General features: G+C 48.4%; 5 protein-coding genes across 5 annotated transcripts; all 5 read right to left on the reverse strand.

The window, feature by feature from the left end:
• Positions 1–3131: 3131 nt before the first annotated feature.
• On the reverse strand, positions 3132–4598 carry FOXG_16304 (uncharacterized protein; the record flags this gene model as incomplete). The annotated part of the gene is made up of 4 exons (XM_018396355.1): positions 3132–3393; positions 3531–3849; positions 3913–4188; positions 4244–4598. The coding sequence occupies 4 exons, from the start codon at positions 4596–4598 to the stop codon at positions 3132–3134; spliced, it is 1212 nt and encodes a 403-aa protein (XP_018256945.1).
• A 1475-nt stretch (positions 4599–6073) lies between these two features.
• Positions 6074–6664, reverse strand: FOXG_16305 (uncharacterized protein; the record flags this gene model as incomplete). Its single annotated transcript, XM_018396356.1, has 1 exon — positions 6074–6664. The coding sequence occupies one exon, from the start codon at positions 6662–6664 to the stop codon at positions 6074–6076; it is 591 nt and encodes a 196-aa protein (XP_018256946.1).
• Positions 6665–8304: 1640 nt separating this feature from the next.
• On the reverse strand, positions 8305–8979 carry FOXG_16306 (uncharacterized protein; the record flags this gene model as incomplete). Its single annotated transcript, XM_018396357.1, has 1 exon — positions 8305–8979. The coding sequence occupies one exon, from the start codon at positions 8977–8979 to the stop codon at positions 8305–8307; it is 675 nt and encodes a 224-aa protein (XP_018256947.1).
• Positions 8980–9290: 311 nt separating this feature from the next.
• On the reverse strand, positions 9291–10853 carry FOXG_16307 (uncharacterized protein; the record flags this gene model as incomplete). The annotated part of the gene is made up of 1 exon (XM_018396358.1): positions 9291–10853. The coding sequence occupies one exon, from the start codon at positions 10851–10853 to the stop codon at positions 9291–9293; it is 1563 nt and encodes a 520-aa protein (XP_018256948.1).
• A 2759-nt stretch (positions 10854–13612) lies between these two features.
• FOXG_22415 (uncharacterized protein) lies at positions 13613–14867 on the reverse strand (the record flags this gene model as incomplete). Its single annotated transcript, XM_018402823.1, has 3 exons — positions 13613–14077; positions 14124–14446; positions 14498–14867. The coding sequence occupies 3 exons, from the start codon at positions 14865–14867 to the stop codon at positions 13613–13615; spliced, it is 1158 nt and encodes a 385-aa protein (XP_018256949.1).
• Positions 14868–16359: the final 1492 nt, after the last annotated feature.

Genomic DNA, 16359 nt, shown 5'->3' on the forward strand with positions numbered 1-16359 from the left:
AGATAGCCAAGGCATGGAGACCGATCTCGCTTCTATCGACGCTGGGCAAGATCCTGGAAACAGTAGTGGCGGACCGTATATCGCACGCCGCCGAGACGTACGGACTCTTACCCACCAATCACTTTGGTGCGAGAAAGAGGCGATCGGCAGAGCAGGCTCTACTGCTCTTCCAGGAACAGGTCTACAAAGCATGGCGCAATCGCAAAGTGGTCAGTCTCGTTAGCTTCGACGTCAAAGGAGCTTACAACGGCGTGTTCAAGGACAGGTTGCTGCAGAGACTCGAGGCGCGTGGTATACCCAAGGGGCTGATCAGGTGGATCGATGCCTTCTGCTCATACCGCACGGCTACCATCACGGTGAATGGCTACACATCAGCGCTACGGGAACTGCCACAAGCTGGCCTCCCACAAGGGTCACCACTATCGCCGATACTGTTCCTGTTCTTCAATGCAGACTTAGTGCAGAGCAGGATAGACTCGAACGGAGGCTCGATTGCGTTTGTCGACGACTACTCAGCCTGGGTCACAGGTCCGACGGCCGAAGACAACAGAGAGGGCATTCAGGCCATCATCGACCGTGCACTGGACTGGGAAAGACGCAGCGGAGCGACATTTGAGTGCGACAAGACGACCATCGTGCACTTTACCCGCGTCATCGACCGTACCAGCCGCATACCGTTCACGATCAAGGGAGATGTGATCAAGCCGAAGCGGAAGGCCAAAATTCTGGGCGTCATCATGGATGCAGGACTAAGATTCAAGAAACACATGGCTGAAGCGGCCACCAGAGGTCTCACGGCGGCCATGTGCCTGAGAAGTCTGAGGATGCTATCTCCACGCACGGCTAGGCAGCTGTTTACGGCGACCGTCGCTCCGGCGATGGACTACGCTTCGGTCGTGTGGTCGCATGCACGAAACGAAAGAGCACTGAGCTGGTTCAACAGGGCTCAGAAGATAGGAGCACGAGCCATCACGGGTGCTTTCCGGACAGTCGCGACAGCAGTGATGGAGGCAGAAGCCAACATACAGACGGTATGCGAGCGACATGCTCAAGCAGGCATGCGGATGTACATCAACATCAAGACGGTGCCAAAGACGCACCCGCTAGCAGCCCTCAAGGTGTCGGCGAGTCGAAGATACATGTCACCGTTGAAGAAGCTGGCGCTTGCGTATGAAGGCAGCGGAACGGAGCGGATGGAAACGATTGAGGCCTATGCGGTACCACCGTGGTACAACCGGGTGCCGCTTGTACGCGAGGCCGATCGTGAAGCGGCAAAAATAGCTGCAAAGAACGTCAACGACATTGCCATCGCGACCAGTGCTTCCGACAGGGGAGGTCTAGTGGGTATGGGCGGCATCGTGGCCCAAAGATCGCCTGGTCAAACAGACAGGATGGTGGCCAGGTACTCGGCCACGCTCGGGTCACGAGACGATCAGAACCCGTACACCGCCGAACTGGAGGCGATAGCGATGGCATTGCGATGCATGCCGGATGGTCTACAATGTCGAGAGCTTACGGTGCTGTCAAGTAGCCAGTCGTCACTCAAGGCGATTGCCCGACCGCAACAGCAATCAGGCCAGACCTCCATACGTCAGATCTACGAGCACATCGAGCGACTGAGAAAGGGAAACAATAGAGTCAAGATGATCTGGGTACCATCCAGAGACGATGACCTCAGCATGAGTCGTGAAGCAAAGAGACAAGCCAAGAAGGCTACCAGAGCGGGATGCACGCCGCAATCGCTACCGTACCAGGCCCGCTCCACGCGGCTCAGGCTGGCAGTGTCGCAGCTGCATCAGCAACGGAAACTACCCAACAATGTAGGCAACTACTCCAAACGGATAGATCGGGCCCTACCAGGCAAACATACGCAAACACTATACGACATTTGCAAGAGACGAGAAGCCGGAGTGCTCTCGCAGCTCCGCACGGGAATGGCAAAGATCAACAGCTACCTCAACAAGATCGGGGCCGCAGAGTCGGACAGGTGTGAATGTGGATGTGTACCAGAGACAATGGAGCATTTTCTGTTCCGATGCACAAGATGGGAAGCAGAGCGTGAAGCCATGCGTCGAGTAGGACAAAACATGATGGGCAACCTTTCCTTCTTTCTAGGTGGAAAGTCGGCGTTAGACGGAGCAAAGTGGAGACCTAACCTGGAGGCGGTGCGAGCGACAGTCAAATTTGCGATGGCGACAGGAAGATTGAGCCAGGAAGGAGTTTGAGAAGGAGAAAACTAATGACCACTAATATTAACATCACAGCTGATTACTAACAACAAACAGCCTCAAGTTGACAGACCATGCTTCAGCTGCTGAAGATAGGATGCTGAACACTTGGAGAAGTTGGCCTTCAAGCAGGCCTGTCGCAGGGACAAGCGAGGCTGGGGAAAGTGGCAGGATGTAAGGACTGGTGAGGTTGAGGTTGTAAGGGGTAAAATGGGGGGAATAACAGTGTAACGAGATACAACGTTGTGGGCCCTATGAGGCGTATCCTCCCGGGCGGAATAAATTCATTCATTCATTCATTCCTCTCTGAGGATGGGGAGGGACTACGGTTCCATAATACATATACAATTAGGGGCATCAAGGCGCCCGCGATCCGTTCAACATAATATAATAAAAATAATCGTATTCTTAAAATCTTACTAAAATATAAGAGATAAGGGAAATAAAAAAGAAATAGGTTCAGGATTAAATATCTTATAAAAGCGAATTTATAAATACCTTCTTCTATATAGGAAACGTAACGCTTGATCGAGCGTCACTCTATCGCAACATACCATGACATGCCGCGACAGCAATATTGACTCAAATAGAATAAAACTTCGCTTCTAATGCTCTTTAGACCAGCGAAGTATAGATTAGAATTCAACTTGGCCAAAAAATTGGTGGCGGCCTTGAAGACCTAAGTCGCATTTGCCTACTGGAGTGTCAACCCCTGTAAAGTGGGACAGATTAAATTAATTGTGCAACAATTGATTTTGGAATGTAGGACTAGGGGAGGTACGTTGAGCCCTTGTGTTTGTAATGCCGACAATGGCATTGTTAAGAATGCAATCACTAAATGACCGATAATATAGCAAGGCAATATACCCAGCCAGCCAGCCAGTGTAACTTAGCTTCACGTCATCACCGAGTGAGTCCCTTCCTGAAGTCAAGGTTCGGCTTTAGTGAAGCGATGATGAGCGCTGACTGTTGGTTGACACCGAAAGCGCTGATTGATCGGACGGTCGACTTGGGCAAGACGACGACGGGTTGGGAGACGATGCCGATGGCGATCAGGGCGATGAGACTGATTGAAGTGAATGGTGCTGGGGGTGAAGCGATGAGTCGCTCATCTTGGGGTCCGTCAGCGACGGCTGAAGCGACGCGTGTGCAATGGCTGTTACGTCTTTGACACGGTCGATGGTGTCCCTCAATTGGCGGTCAAAGTCAGGCACCGCTGTCGTGGGGATCAAGAGCCTCGACAAACTTGTCCTACAGCCTGAGGTGAATGATGAGTTCAGAAACGACGGCAACGGGGCTCACCCGTTCGCCAGCCGCGTCATAATCTCCTTGACAACAACATTCTTAATCACCTCAAGCGACTCTTCACGAACCTGCCCCTCTTGGACAAAATCAACGACCCCCTCAAGCCTGTCCATGTCTTCACGCAATTCTGAGAACGAGCAGTCATACGTATCGGCAAACTCCTCATTCTTCGAATCAAGCGCCGCAAAACGATGTTCCAGCGCGTCGTATCGCTCTTGGAGCTTATCCATGCCTTCGACCAGTTCCTTGTTTTGCTGTTTCAGCTTCTCGTTCTCGGTCTCCAAGGCTTCGACTCGGCTTTGCACTTCCTTCATAGCTCGGAGTTCGGCCTAGAGAAGGGTGATATCGTCGCGTTCGGTTTCGGTATCTTGGCGTGGACGCTTTTTGCTGGGAAATTCGATCGGGGGAGGCGGAGGCGGTGGGCGGGATGTGGTTTCATCGTATGATGGTGGTGCGGCTGTGTCGCCTGAGGGCTCGATGAGTTTGCCTCCAATGCCGCCGTACAAACTGGCGATGTGGTATCGGGTGCTGCAGGACTTGAAGAGACCTTGACTGGCCGCATCGCTGATGTGTTGTAGCTTGGGGGGCGCGTCGCGAGCTTCGATGTAAATGGAGAGGGCGGTGGCCTTGGATAGATCACGAATAGCGTCGAGGACTACTCCGGAGGATTTTTTAGATGCAGATAACGGCTCGACAGCAGCGGTGTGGACAATGATGGTAGGAGGACACCAACGTAAAGTCGAGACTAAGAGTGGTAGACTTGAACGCCTCCCCTATTGTTGTGGGAACAGTCGGGTTCTTAACAACCTCAAGAGAAACGATAGACGAAGCACAAACTCGAACCATGGCCTTCGTAACAATATCCAACCCCTTGAGCTTAACAGGCACACCCAGCTCAAAAAAAGCAGCCTCCCCATTAAACCTCGTATTAAAGGTAACAGCGCTCGATCTCGGATCCGGCTTCGTCAAGAATTGCATCGTATCATCCTCCCGCCACCTCACGACAGCTTTCGTAGTATGATGTAAATCGAGCGACGGTTCTTTCAGGCACGTTGAAGACGACATTTCTACGATTAGTACGTCCACCAGAGGGAACTTACCGGACCAAGCCCGTGTCCAAAAGGAGGAACAGCTTCGACGACAGGCGATCCGCAAAGCCTCCAGCGAACTGCGAGAACCAGGCAGATCCCTTCTACAGTCCCCGGTTGTTCCAGCAAAGGAGGCTTGACGCGCTCGTTTGATGGGTGCAAGTCGGAATTTTATGACGGTCTGTAGCGCGAGTTACTGCCTCTTTTTGGACGCGGGTGCTTTTTTGAAGAATGAGTTGATGGGAGGAGGATGTTGTGAGGATGGAGGAAGACATCGTGAAGAGTTGAAGAACTAGCGTCGTGTTGGGTGCGGAGATAGAAGGGAAGGGAATTAAGATGGCTGGTGCCGAGAGACACAATTTCGAAGGAAGAATTGTTTGTCCGTATACCGGGTATGACCTCGAGAGTGGATCGCCCTGGGGTGTCAGAAATGCTGGTCGCCATTCACATGAATTCTTTTGTCACCTATTTGCATCAATCTCTCAAGCTTTTTGCCGCTGCCGGCATCTCTGGGTGCGTTGCGCTTGCAGGCGACGTCGACGCAGCGCAAGGGGGTCATGTTCGTCCACGAATCGGAACTCCATTGTTGCTTTGTGTTGCTAGTGAAATTTGCTGATTTCACATGACACGTTGAGATTTTTGGGCCGTGAGAACGGGCTAACCTGATAAGGAAAATGTAACGCTCTTACCAAAGGCTTTCTAGTCCAAAATAGGGAAATGTAACGCTCAACGGCCTTCTATTCATTCTCCGACCGCCCTTAAGGTCGTTCATTCCAACCCTCGTAATACAACAGCAAGGCAGATTTGAGACTAAAAAATGTATTTTCAAGTTATTCAGGCATACAGGAACCCAATTAAGCTATACGAGACCAGAAGTTCGTGCTGTGGTCTGGAAATTCTAAATGCTGATTCCCCCCTGGAATCACGGTATATAGATTTCTTGAGTAGAGCACAGGAAATTGGACGCGTCTGAGGTACGATGATCCCAGGAGCAACCCACCAGAGATCGTCATGCAAAGAGATGATTGGTATGAGGCCAAGCCACCGGGAATCTCACTAGATAACCGCCAGTATAGAGCAATGGGCCTGCCTTCAGGATATCTAAAAGCAAGCTACAGCTGGTGTCTTGATCAAGGACGGGAGCAACTGAATTCAATTCAACGTAAGTCAACCCACATCAACATTTTGTCGAAGAGCCATTAGGATATGTAGATTAGGCCAGGGGGTGAGCTAAAATACACATATTCTATTGGCTCCTTGACAAAATGTTGATGTGAATTGCCTTACGTTGAATTGAATTCAGTTGCTCCCATCCTTGCCAAAAAGGAGCACGCAAAAACTGATTCAAGAACACGTTATGGTATCAAGTCAAATACAAGAAAGATCATTATCGATGGTTGTTCATCTCCTATGCTTGTGTTATCTACATATACACACGCCATCTATCACCATCTAGTCCTTCACTCGTGACTTCTTTCGAGGTCGTCCAGGCCCACGCATGCTCTTGCGCTTCTCTGAAGCACCCTTAGCCAACTGCTTAGTCTCAAACTTGTCCAACATATCGGGCGTAATCGTGCGCAGCTTGGACTCGTGCTCCCAAGTCGATTCGGCTGGACGGTAGCCAACCCACTGTACTTGATACATGTGTTGGGAGTTTCCGGACTTGTCCGAGGGTGAGGCTCGCTTTAAGATCTTGAAGACGTGATAGGTATCAAGGTTGGTGGCAGCCTTGCGGCCGTCCAGCTTTTCCCAGTACTTGAAGACAAGCACAGGCACCTTTTCTTGAAGACTCCACTCTGACTCCCAGGTGGTTTCCCCGTCTTGCCACTTGACTTGGATGTCTACGGTGGAGTTTTTGGTGTCAACACGGTGGCCAATGAATTTGTCAATCGCAACGTCTTTTTCCAAGTCGGGACCGATCTTCTGAGTCGCGCCTCCCTTAGGCGGCGACTGCACTTTGCCAGCGATTGGAGAAGCTTTACTCTCAGCTGGCTCCTGGAGATGAGCCGTACCATGATGCTTGGAACGTGTAGCAGCAGCCATACTGTCTCGAGTTCTCAAATGTAAAGCCAAAAAGTCGTAGGGATCTGGTCAGTCGGCGTATGTGACGAGTCCAAATAAGGTCAAAAACATCGTATCGCGCAAAACAGAGGCAATGAAACAAAAACGCTGCCAGTTGCAATTGATATTCCGGTGATTCAGCGCGTTGAGCTTTGTTGAAGTGGTTTCACTGCTGCGTTACTGCAGATGCTGATGGCAAGTTACGCGTGAACGCGTTCACCTGCAACGCGTTAACAGGGTAAGTGCGCCACAATCAGCCACGAGTTACATGGCATGGGTTGGGTGTGGCGGCCAATATATAGGCACCTAGGTGCCCAAATAAAATTGCGCACCCACTACTGATAAGAAAAAGAAAAAAAAAAGAAAAGAAAGAAGAAAAAAACCCATGCTTCGGTTGGATCGCTATTGCTGCGTAATCCTGAAGTTGCTTATCGTTCATGAGGCTGTCGTGTACCGTATCCTGCTTTCTCACATTCAGTTGAATCACCTGGAGGGACCTACTCACAGTGTTGCTAATAATATGGCAATAAAGTAGTATATTGCAATATAACCCATATGGTATGGACTTTCTCATATTGTAACAATATGATATGAAGATTTTGATATTGCAACAATATAATATGAGGATGTCCATATTGGCAATATATTACTTATATTGGGATGTTAGTCCTGGGGTGAAATTGCCTTTTGACAGTCGCGGACAGGTCTTGCCCTATACCAACGACAGGGATACTTGGCATTTTATTGGCTAAAATGCAGCCACGCGTTGTTTCCCCGCATCAGGGGAGGTACAATTGGTACTAACCATGTTTGGCTAAACCTTCCCTGCCGACCCATCGTCACCTCTGCCCATTATCTTTGTTACTGTCGAGCGGAGACAGACTTACCGCCATACCTCAATAGCGCCTCCCTTTTGTAAAATGGCCACAACGAGAAGAGTCGTCAATTTCAGTCGACTTGGCGATGAGACTTGTGCAGAAGCGGTTTAGTGATGGGGTCACGTGGAATATATTGGGTGTATTGTCACACTGCCAATATATTGGGATCTTGGCAATAAATACAATATGAGCCATGTTCATATTGGGTAATACAATATACATCCCTTGACAATACAATAATATTGCGAGGGGATCCATATTGGCAATATCGTATTGTTTATATTATTAGCAACACTGCCTACTCATGCCACCTGGGGTGAAGTTTTAGGCAATTTCTACTGAATGACTCATGCGGACCGCTGCAGAGAGCGCACTTGGGTATCTGTGCCTGGCACTTACTGTGATGGTGGCTCTCGGCGGCGCATCTTGCACATACTCGATTCTTGCTGCACGAGAATGCTTTGTGACCGAGCCCTTGGCAGTTATAGCATTGTTCCGGTCCAGTGATCTGCTCGAATACACTCGTATATGTCGATTCACCTGCGACGAGAAAGTAGTGTTCCTGTAGTAGTCTCTTGGCATCGTTGTTTTTAGTGAGGTACACCACCATGGATCCATATGTCTTAGGGTTGACCTTTCGGCTCAGCCAGGCCACTTTGGCAATCTGCACTCCATTCTCATGGCTCAAGGTTTCCATTGCTCCGGGGAGAACATTAAATTCCTGGTCAAAAACGGTCGTACGATTCATGCTATCAACTTTGATAGGATATAATTGGTCTCGAAGGACATGTCCTGCTCAACTGTCTTGTGGATAATCGTCGGTGTAGCGTCTCCAATGTGGTCTTCAGGAACTCTGGACTTATCCACTGTGCAGAACACCGGTTCCGGAGTTGCCGATCGGGCCGCAGATGGAGATTGGCTGGACATGCTGGTGGGTGTCATCCTGGCTGCGTCTGCATACGATTGAACCGACGACCGTTGTGTTTCAGTCTTGTTCAGCATGTTTAACTGTAGTCGAGTCTGCTCCAGCTCGCCACAAGCCTGGATAAGCTGGTCTTGGACTTGCGATAATTCTTGTGCCGTCTGAGCCGTGGTCCTGGTGACTTCCTCGGCCATACGATCTCTGAGTTTAGTGAACTCGAGCTGAAACTCAGCCTTCATCGCTTCGGTTTTCATGTTGAAGTCCTGCCCCAGGAGTTGCTTCAAGCTCTGGACTGCCTCGACCACGCCCCCGGATGACTTAGGGGCAGTCTGCTTCCGAGCTCGGTTTTGTCCTAGAACTCCCTCGCTAGTCCCACCTTCTTCCTGCCAATCCATATCGCCATTTTGCTGCTGCATCTCCAACATCTTCGTCGTCCTGGCCATCTTTCGCTGGGGACGATGATATCCCCCGCCCGACGCATCCGGCTCATGTCCCATGACGATAATGACGTCTGATACGGGGTTCGCAACACCAGACATCCACTAAGCGGTTACCAGGACTTTCAAAAGTTATAAAAAAAGGATAACAAAAGTATTCAAGAAGTATCGAGTCTCCCCGGTCGAGGGTCAAGTGCGAATCAATCGGTCGGTTTTTTATTTTTATTTTTATTTTTTAATTGGAGGGAGAAAAAGGCACATAACCTGGTCTTATCTCGTCTCGTCATCCATGTCATAGGCTGAAAAAAGGGGTAATGAAGAAAAACAGAGGGTATCAAGCCCGATCGTTCCAAATCCAAGATTTTGCTCCCTCACCCGCCTCCTTCAGGTAGAATATTCCCTAGGCTTCTTAGAACCTCGATGACTGGTATGTCCCTTGTTCCTGCGCTCGCCTTCTCCTGCTCCTCACGTTGTCGAAGTCGTAGGGCGCTAACACTAAGGACCTTATCCGCTTCTTTGCCCGCAACCAGAACCCGCTGCTCGAGCTTGTGAACGTTGTCGGCAAGTTGGTCGACCTGAAACTCGAGTGACGACTGAATAATCCGCAACCTTGGTTCTGTCTGAGACCGAACAGCGTCGAATGATGCTGTCTCGTCGGCCAGGAATCCTCTGATCTTGCCTTCATATGGATCTAAAAGATCAAAGTCTGGTAGAACAATAGGCCCAGTCTCGCCTCCGGAGAAGAGAGGCGGTTGGCCAGGCGGTGGTTTTCGTATTGCTTGCCATACCTTCTTCTCATCTTGTAATCTTTTGATGTTGATTTCCAGTTGGGCCAGTTTCTCGTCCAACTCCATGTTTCTGGGGTTGGGCCTCAACACTACAGGCACATTTGGCCCGTCATCCTCTCGACTAAACCAGTCTGAGAAGTCAGATCGAGCCGCAAAGTCTTTTAGCAGTTGATCTTGAATAGCACGAGCACCAAGAATAGCATTAGAATTCGGTGTGCTATGAGGAGGCTTCGCTGCCAGAGCGCGCTCGCCACACCAGGTCAACAGTTGTTTCATACGCCGAGGCTCTGTCAAGCCTTCGGCTTCAATGTGTTTGTAAAAATCCGCCGGGTTGACCTCCCGGTGGGGTATTGCTGTTTGGCCGCTCTCGATCAGAGAGCTCGCCCTTCTTCCACGGTTACCCAAACTGCTCCGCCTGTTGCTATTGCCCCCCTTCTTTCGCATCTCTTTGTTTCTGTTAATGATGGGCGTATCGCTCATAGGCAGAGCAATTGTGGTCGACTGCACAGGCGGTTCGCGTTGCGGCGATTTATCCCAGTCCGGAGGCGGTCTAGTAGGTTTTGCGCGGGATTCGCGTTTCTTAGGCGCTCCACTGACTGGGGAAGCTGGCGCTGCTTCAGGTACTGTTTCTAGTTGGGATTCAGGCTCGGGTTCTGGTATGGACGCTGGTGCTGGTTGAGGGCCTTCTTCCTCCTGTGCTTCCCCAGATCGTCGCGTGCTCCTCCTGGTTGATGGTCTCTTGGGGACCTTGATTTCTTGCGCATCTGATGCTTCAACACTCGCTTTTCGTCTGCTACTCTTCCTCGTCGGGGGCTTTGTCGTCGTGTTTGTTTCTTTTTCGGGCGGCCCCTCCTCCACAATCGTTCCATTAGTCGTCGGTGCCTTAGCAGCATGTTGCTTCGCCGCAGGTCGTCCCTTTGCAGACGACTTCACTGGCTCCGCCTTTGGCTCTGGCACTGCTTCCGTCTTCGGTTCGTCTGTCTTGTCCGTCTTAATTCTCTTCGATTTTCGCACAAATGCGAAGTCATCGTCGAGCTCATAATCTGTCGCCGCCGCTGCAGCGAGACGCTTGCTCAACCGTCGCCCGTGCTCGTTGCTTATGCTAATTACTTGAAGCGGCCGCCGAGTCGTCACCGGAGTCGTCATGGGTGGCGCATTCGGGACCGTTGACGATGTGATTTTAGATTCCCGGGGTCGTGATGCCGGGAAAGTTGTCGGTGCGGTGCGGTACGGTCGGTGGTGGAGGGGCCGAAACTGTCGCGCAGGGTCAAAGAGGTGCGTCGCGTCGTGATTTACGTGTTCTCAATGATTAAAAAAATGCTGCTCAAAATGCTCAAATGCTATCACAATGCAATTCGTGATGTCGGTCAGTTTGCGGCTTCGTAGATGGTGGTTTGCGGTTCGCGACGTGATTCGCGAATCGTATAGTTGCGTGGACTGCTTGCATATTTGGAGACAGCGGATAGTGTCGAGCACTGGCAGCTTCCTCTTTCACACACATTCACAATCTAAAAAGCGTCACCACACAGTACGTTGAGGGATACAGTACCTACTATGTCTACCCCAGTTTGGCCTTTTATACACTAGCTGAGCGTCAAGCCAAAGGTAACGATAAGCCTCTCCGCACTGTAACGGGCCATTCCATCTTAGGACTAGTGCTCTGACTAGCAGTACTTGAGAGGTACGCGTATTATGGGGCCGAAAAATGGCTTACAGGTGAATTTTACAGCCAAAAATGGACATTACATCTGCTCACGAAGTGCCTTTCTGTTCCTGGAAGTCCCCACCAGTGCTGTTAATATAAACAATATGATATTGGAAATTGAGCCCCTTCGCAATATTTTTGTATTACCCAATAGGAACATGACTCATATTGTACTTATTGCCAAGAACCCAATATACTGGCATCGCGACAATACACTCAAAATATTCCACGTGACCCCATCACTATACCGCTTCTGCACAATTCTCGTCGCTCTACTGCACCATAACTTGAGGAACCCTTCTCCGTACTAGAGTTCTTTTTGGTGGCCCACCTCACAGGAGGTAGAGTTCCCTTCAACGACAGGGGTAGAGTTCTTTTCGTAACTGCCAATCATAATCCGACAATCCTATTACGTAAGGGGCGCGCCCGCCGTAGACCTGCCAAGTGGTGGATTATTCCACTGCTGAGAAACCCCGCATTACTCCACCATTTTCGCGGCAGCTGCTTGAATTTGGCCCTCATAATACGTTTTTCGAATATATGCCTGGATCCACTGCTAAACCCTCGAGGAAGGTGGCTCGCCGCCGACGTCGTGAGCGTCCAAGTACCCAATTTGAGAAAGAAAAGCTAAGTTTGTGACAGAGGCACCACCTACTCGCTTAGAGCACGCTACAGACAAACAGCGCGGGCGTCGACTGCAGCTGAAGAACGAGCGATGTTGGGTTGGGACTCTGAAGAATTCAAGCCGTTCGTCGTCTTCAGGTGATCCTAGTAGGAACGTCTATCTTTATTTTGTGAATAAAGACCAATATTTTCTGCAAGATAGTAAGCGGAGAGATGTCCTTTGGGACAATATCGAATTTAGGAAGGGGTTTGATGTTCAGAATATAGACAAGCTGGCGAAGAAGGTGATTGAAAAGATTTTGCACCAGTCGCAGAGGCACTACTCGATAGGTGAAATTTAAGTCACTCAGTCTCAGCCTCTCACCCCTCCTCCTCCTCCTCCTACTACTACTACTACATCAATTGCCGTCGGTGATGACATCCAATAACAGTTTTTGTAGCCCGCGTGCCTCTCCGCGTTAATGAGACTGATACTACTAACAAAAGGCCGCATGAGAACCGTGGCTACCCAGCCTATCACCATCGATGGACAGCCACATACGACTTATCAGTACCCCAGGCTTCTAGCCGTTACTGAGCACTGCCTTTTTGCCTGCCCGATTCTATAACGAAGACTTTGAACAGAGAGAATAGAAAAATAGTCTCGATGACTGGATGTTGGATATTGAGATTTGGAACAGACTTGACGTTTTGCCGTCACATGAGGGCTCAAGCCATGAAGTCAAGTATGAAACTGCAGTGAAGAGTATTGATGAGTTCCTTGAGCTTCTATTAGTCTAGAGCTCAGCTCCACTCAACACAGAAGCTTTCAATGACCCGGTTGCGGGCTTGTATTTTTTGGCGGTACATTATGTTATTATCTGAGATAATCAGGGCATATTTAGGATTAGCGCGCGATATTCCCAGCGAGAGGTACATATGTTCAGTTCTGTATCGTGAACTCTGTGGATTATACCATATATTCAATTCCAGATAAGATACGTAAGAGTAGTCGAACGAAAACACTCCGTATCATACTTCTGAGAACTATTATGCTGTTTCAGGTCTCTAAAGTATCAAGCACGAACGAGTCAACTCGTAAGGATCCTACAGACGCTTTCTAGGACCCTACGAGGGACAGGTAAGGCACCTGACATAAAAGCGGCTTGTAAAATAGAAGAAGCTTCTGTAAAAGAAAACAAAATGAGCCAAGTAATTCAATAAGGATAAAGAAAGGCTCGCATAACCGGAGAAGAGGTCTTCCAAAAGACATCACGATCAGTATGCCTATAATGGTAATTACAGCCAACCGGCATATCAAGCGTCTGCGACATAGACCCTAGATATACTTGTCAACATATCCTAGCACTGTATAGCTTAAAAAAAAGAAGGAAGGAAGATGAAAACTCTAAAAAAAACTCTAGCTACAGAGGTTATTAATTATGAATTGATAACCGACCGCTTGTGAGAGCCTTTATATCAAGTCCTTCGAACTTTTATATACAGAAATTTCATCCTTTCTACCATTTGTTATCCATTATTAAATAGTAAGGAGGCGTTAGATACGGAGCCATATAAGGTGTAAAGAGACGCCTAATTATTCAACCACTGCGCTTTCCCACCAACAATCTAGCCTCAGCCGAAGCAGACTGGCTAGATTAGTAGAGCCGTCAGATTGTACAGCTCCATCGTCCAACTCGCGTAGAATGTTGTCAATGTAATTTCCGGCGGCGCTTAGATGTAAAATCTGACAAATAGCGTTGTGAACAGCAAGAAGCCGAGCGGATGGGGGATCGATGGTTCGCTCGGGAGTGAGAAAGAAAGTACGATTGACTGGAAAAATACGGTTCCTGAATGGCTGACGGAGGGTTGAATCGATACGGTAGCTATTGGGCTGGTTCGTAGGCTCGAAGAAAACTTTGAAGTTGCCAAACTGCCGATGTAAATCAATTTTCAGAGTGAGAGCGTTCCGAGAACGATCAATATCTGGGCCTTCGATAAGGTGCACGATATCGTGATCAAACATATCAAGTATTGCCAATGCCGTTTCCTTGGATTTATTCTAGGACACATATTAGCTTGGGGTGTAGAATTGGATATTTACCTACCAGCTCAGGGTTTCCTGTCGTAGTCATCAATGAGTGAGGAAGTATATGCGCGACTTCCAGTTCCGCAAATGATCCGGGTTCCTGTTCTTTGAGTAATTGTCCTTGATCGTCTGAAGCATAGTCATATCCGCTCTCTTCAATACGGCGCTCAGCTTCTTTCATATCGAAATCGCGAGATATTACGCAACGATGTCGGTCACGAACTAGGCAGTCACGTCTAAGCGACGCCACTCGTTCCACGGACCCGACAACAGGACGCGTGCTCGTGATTCGGGAGCTAGCTGCGGGCGATGGTTGGGGCGTCTTGCTGCCAGCAGCCTTGACTAGAGTCTGATGAGTGTTGAAGTCGAATGCTAGCAAAAAAGACGACTTACGTGGAAGGAAGAAGTTGTCGACCAGGAAATCTGCAAAGGCGTTCAAGGCCAAACGAATCCCCTCTTCCACCGTTTCATCATCGAGATCGATAACTTCATCTATCTTAATATTCACTGACCCGAGGAATGCATGCAAGAAGTTGGATTTAGATTGTTCTGATCGAGCATGTTCGTACGTTAGACGAACCAGCCTAGGTCGGTTATACGGCTTTTCAGTCGACGAGGGCTCGAAGTGCTCAATAACGCGACGGAGAACACCAGCAGCCTTATCAAGTTCATCTGGGTTGAACGAAGGACTTGCGCCTGTAGAAAAGTCAATGAATCCCTCTAGTGATGATTGGTGTCGGTGATGAGGTGCAGAAGACCCCATCATTCTCTTGGCTCAAGTTAGGAAGATGGGCAATTATGAAGAATTCGAGATCACTCATCCGACGAGCTGATGGGTTGCCTGATTTTATTTTGTGGGGAGATCTTACATAATTGATATTACATGGGGGGTTCGATAAGCATGTGGCACAGACAAGCATGTGGCACACCCCACTTGTCACCTTAAAGGCGGGTTTTTAAATAATTCTTTAAAATTCAAATTAGGCTTAAAATAGCTAAGACTTTAATAGCTTATATATAAGTCTTAAAATAAGCTATACGAATTTTTCTAGATTTTTAAAGAAATTCTATATAGCTATAAACTTTAAAATCTATTTAAACTATATATTACACTGTATTTTAAGGTTTTCTATATAAAATAAAATAAATAAAAATCTTATAAAAATATTTCTTTACTAAGCTAGCTATACTATCGTTAAAAATAATTTGTTTAGATTTTTAGCTATTTTATTTAAGAAACAAATTTCTATAGGGTAAGTTATTCCTAGCTGCACAGTATGCTGTGCCACATGCTTATCATGTACGTTACCCAATCATGTACCTTAATCGACTCCACTACTTCCACCAATCATATGTAGCTTGAGCTGCTTGCTTTAATCACATTGCAGTCTACTAAGGGATGTGAAATTTATTTTCCTACACTTAGAGTTCGCCTTGCAAACCCCCTAACATAAATCCCTAATAGTCAAATGTTACAATCACGTGCCAAAAGTCTGGAATCACACTGATCCTACCCCGCTTTCAACACAGCGTAATAGAACCATCACGAGTTCTTTAATTAGCAATTAAATAACGAAAAATGCCTTCAGGAAATCGGTCTTTTGGGACTGAGATAAGCGGAAATCGTAAGTTTAATCATGAATTTACTCCAGGGCAAAGAGCAGCCACAATGGCGGAGCTACATGCCGGCAAATCTCAGAGGGAAGTTGCAGATAACTTCTCAACGACCCAGGGGACCATCTCGAAGACCAAAAGACGATGGGAACAACACCACAACCTTGCCTCACAGCCACGAAAAGGACGTCCAAAGAAACTCACGCCGCTACAGCTTATCAGGATTAATTCGTATATTAATCGGCATCGCGAAATCACCTGGAATGACGTTCTGTATGAACTGGAATTAGATGTCTCTATTCGCACTCTCAAGAGACGTTTACAGAGCAATTGGCGCCGCAAATGGCGGTCAAAAAGACGGATTTAACTGTCAGAAGAAGACGCAAAAGAGCGGCTTGAACACTGTACGTTTTGGCTCCGTCATCTCGATGATTACATACGCGTAAGTCGGTTTAAAATGAAGCTATTCCCACTGACTTTGGCGTACAGATTTGCTTCAGTGATGAGGTTACTGTACAGAATGCCCCGAACAACCCTGACGGCTGGGTCTTTCGCCGGCCTCATGAGAAATACCGTAAGGAACCTAGTTAATGTTCAATCTCACGGAAAAGCCTGTCAATCGATTATGTTCTGGGCAGGAA

This window comes from Fusarium oxysporum, genomic scaffold (genome assembly GCF_000149955.1).
Source record: "Fusarium oxysporum f. sp. lycopersici 4287 supercont2.34 genomic scaffold, whole genome shotgun sequence".
Classification (NCBI taxonomy): domain Eukaryota; kingdom Fungi; phylum Ascomycota; class Sordariomycetes; order Hypocreales; family Nectriaceae; genus Fusarium; species Fusarium oxysporum.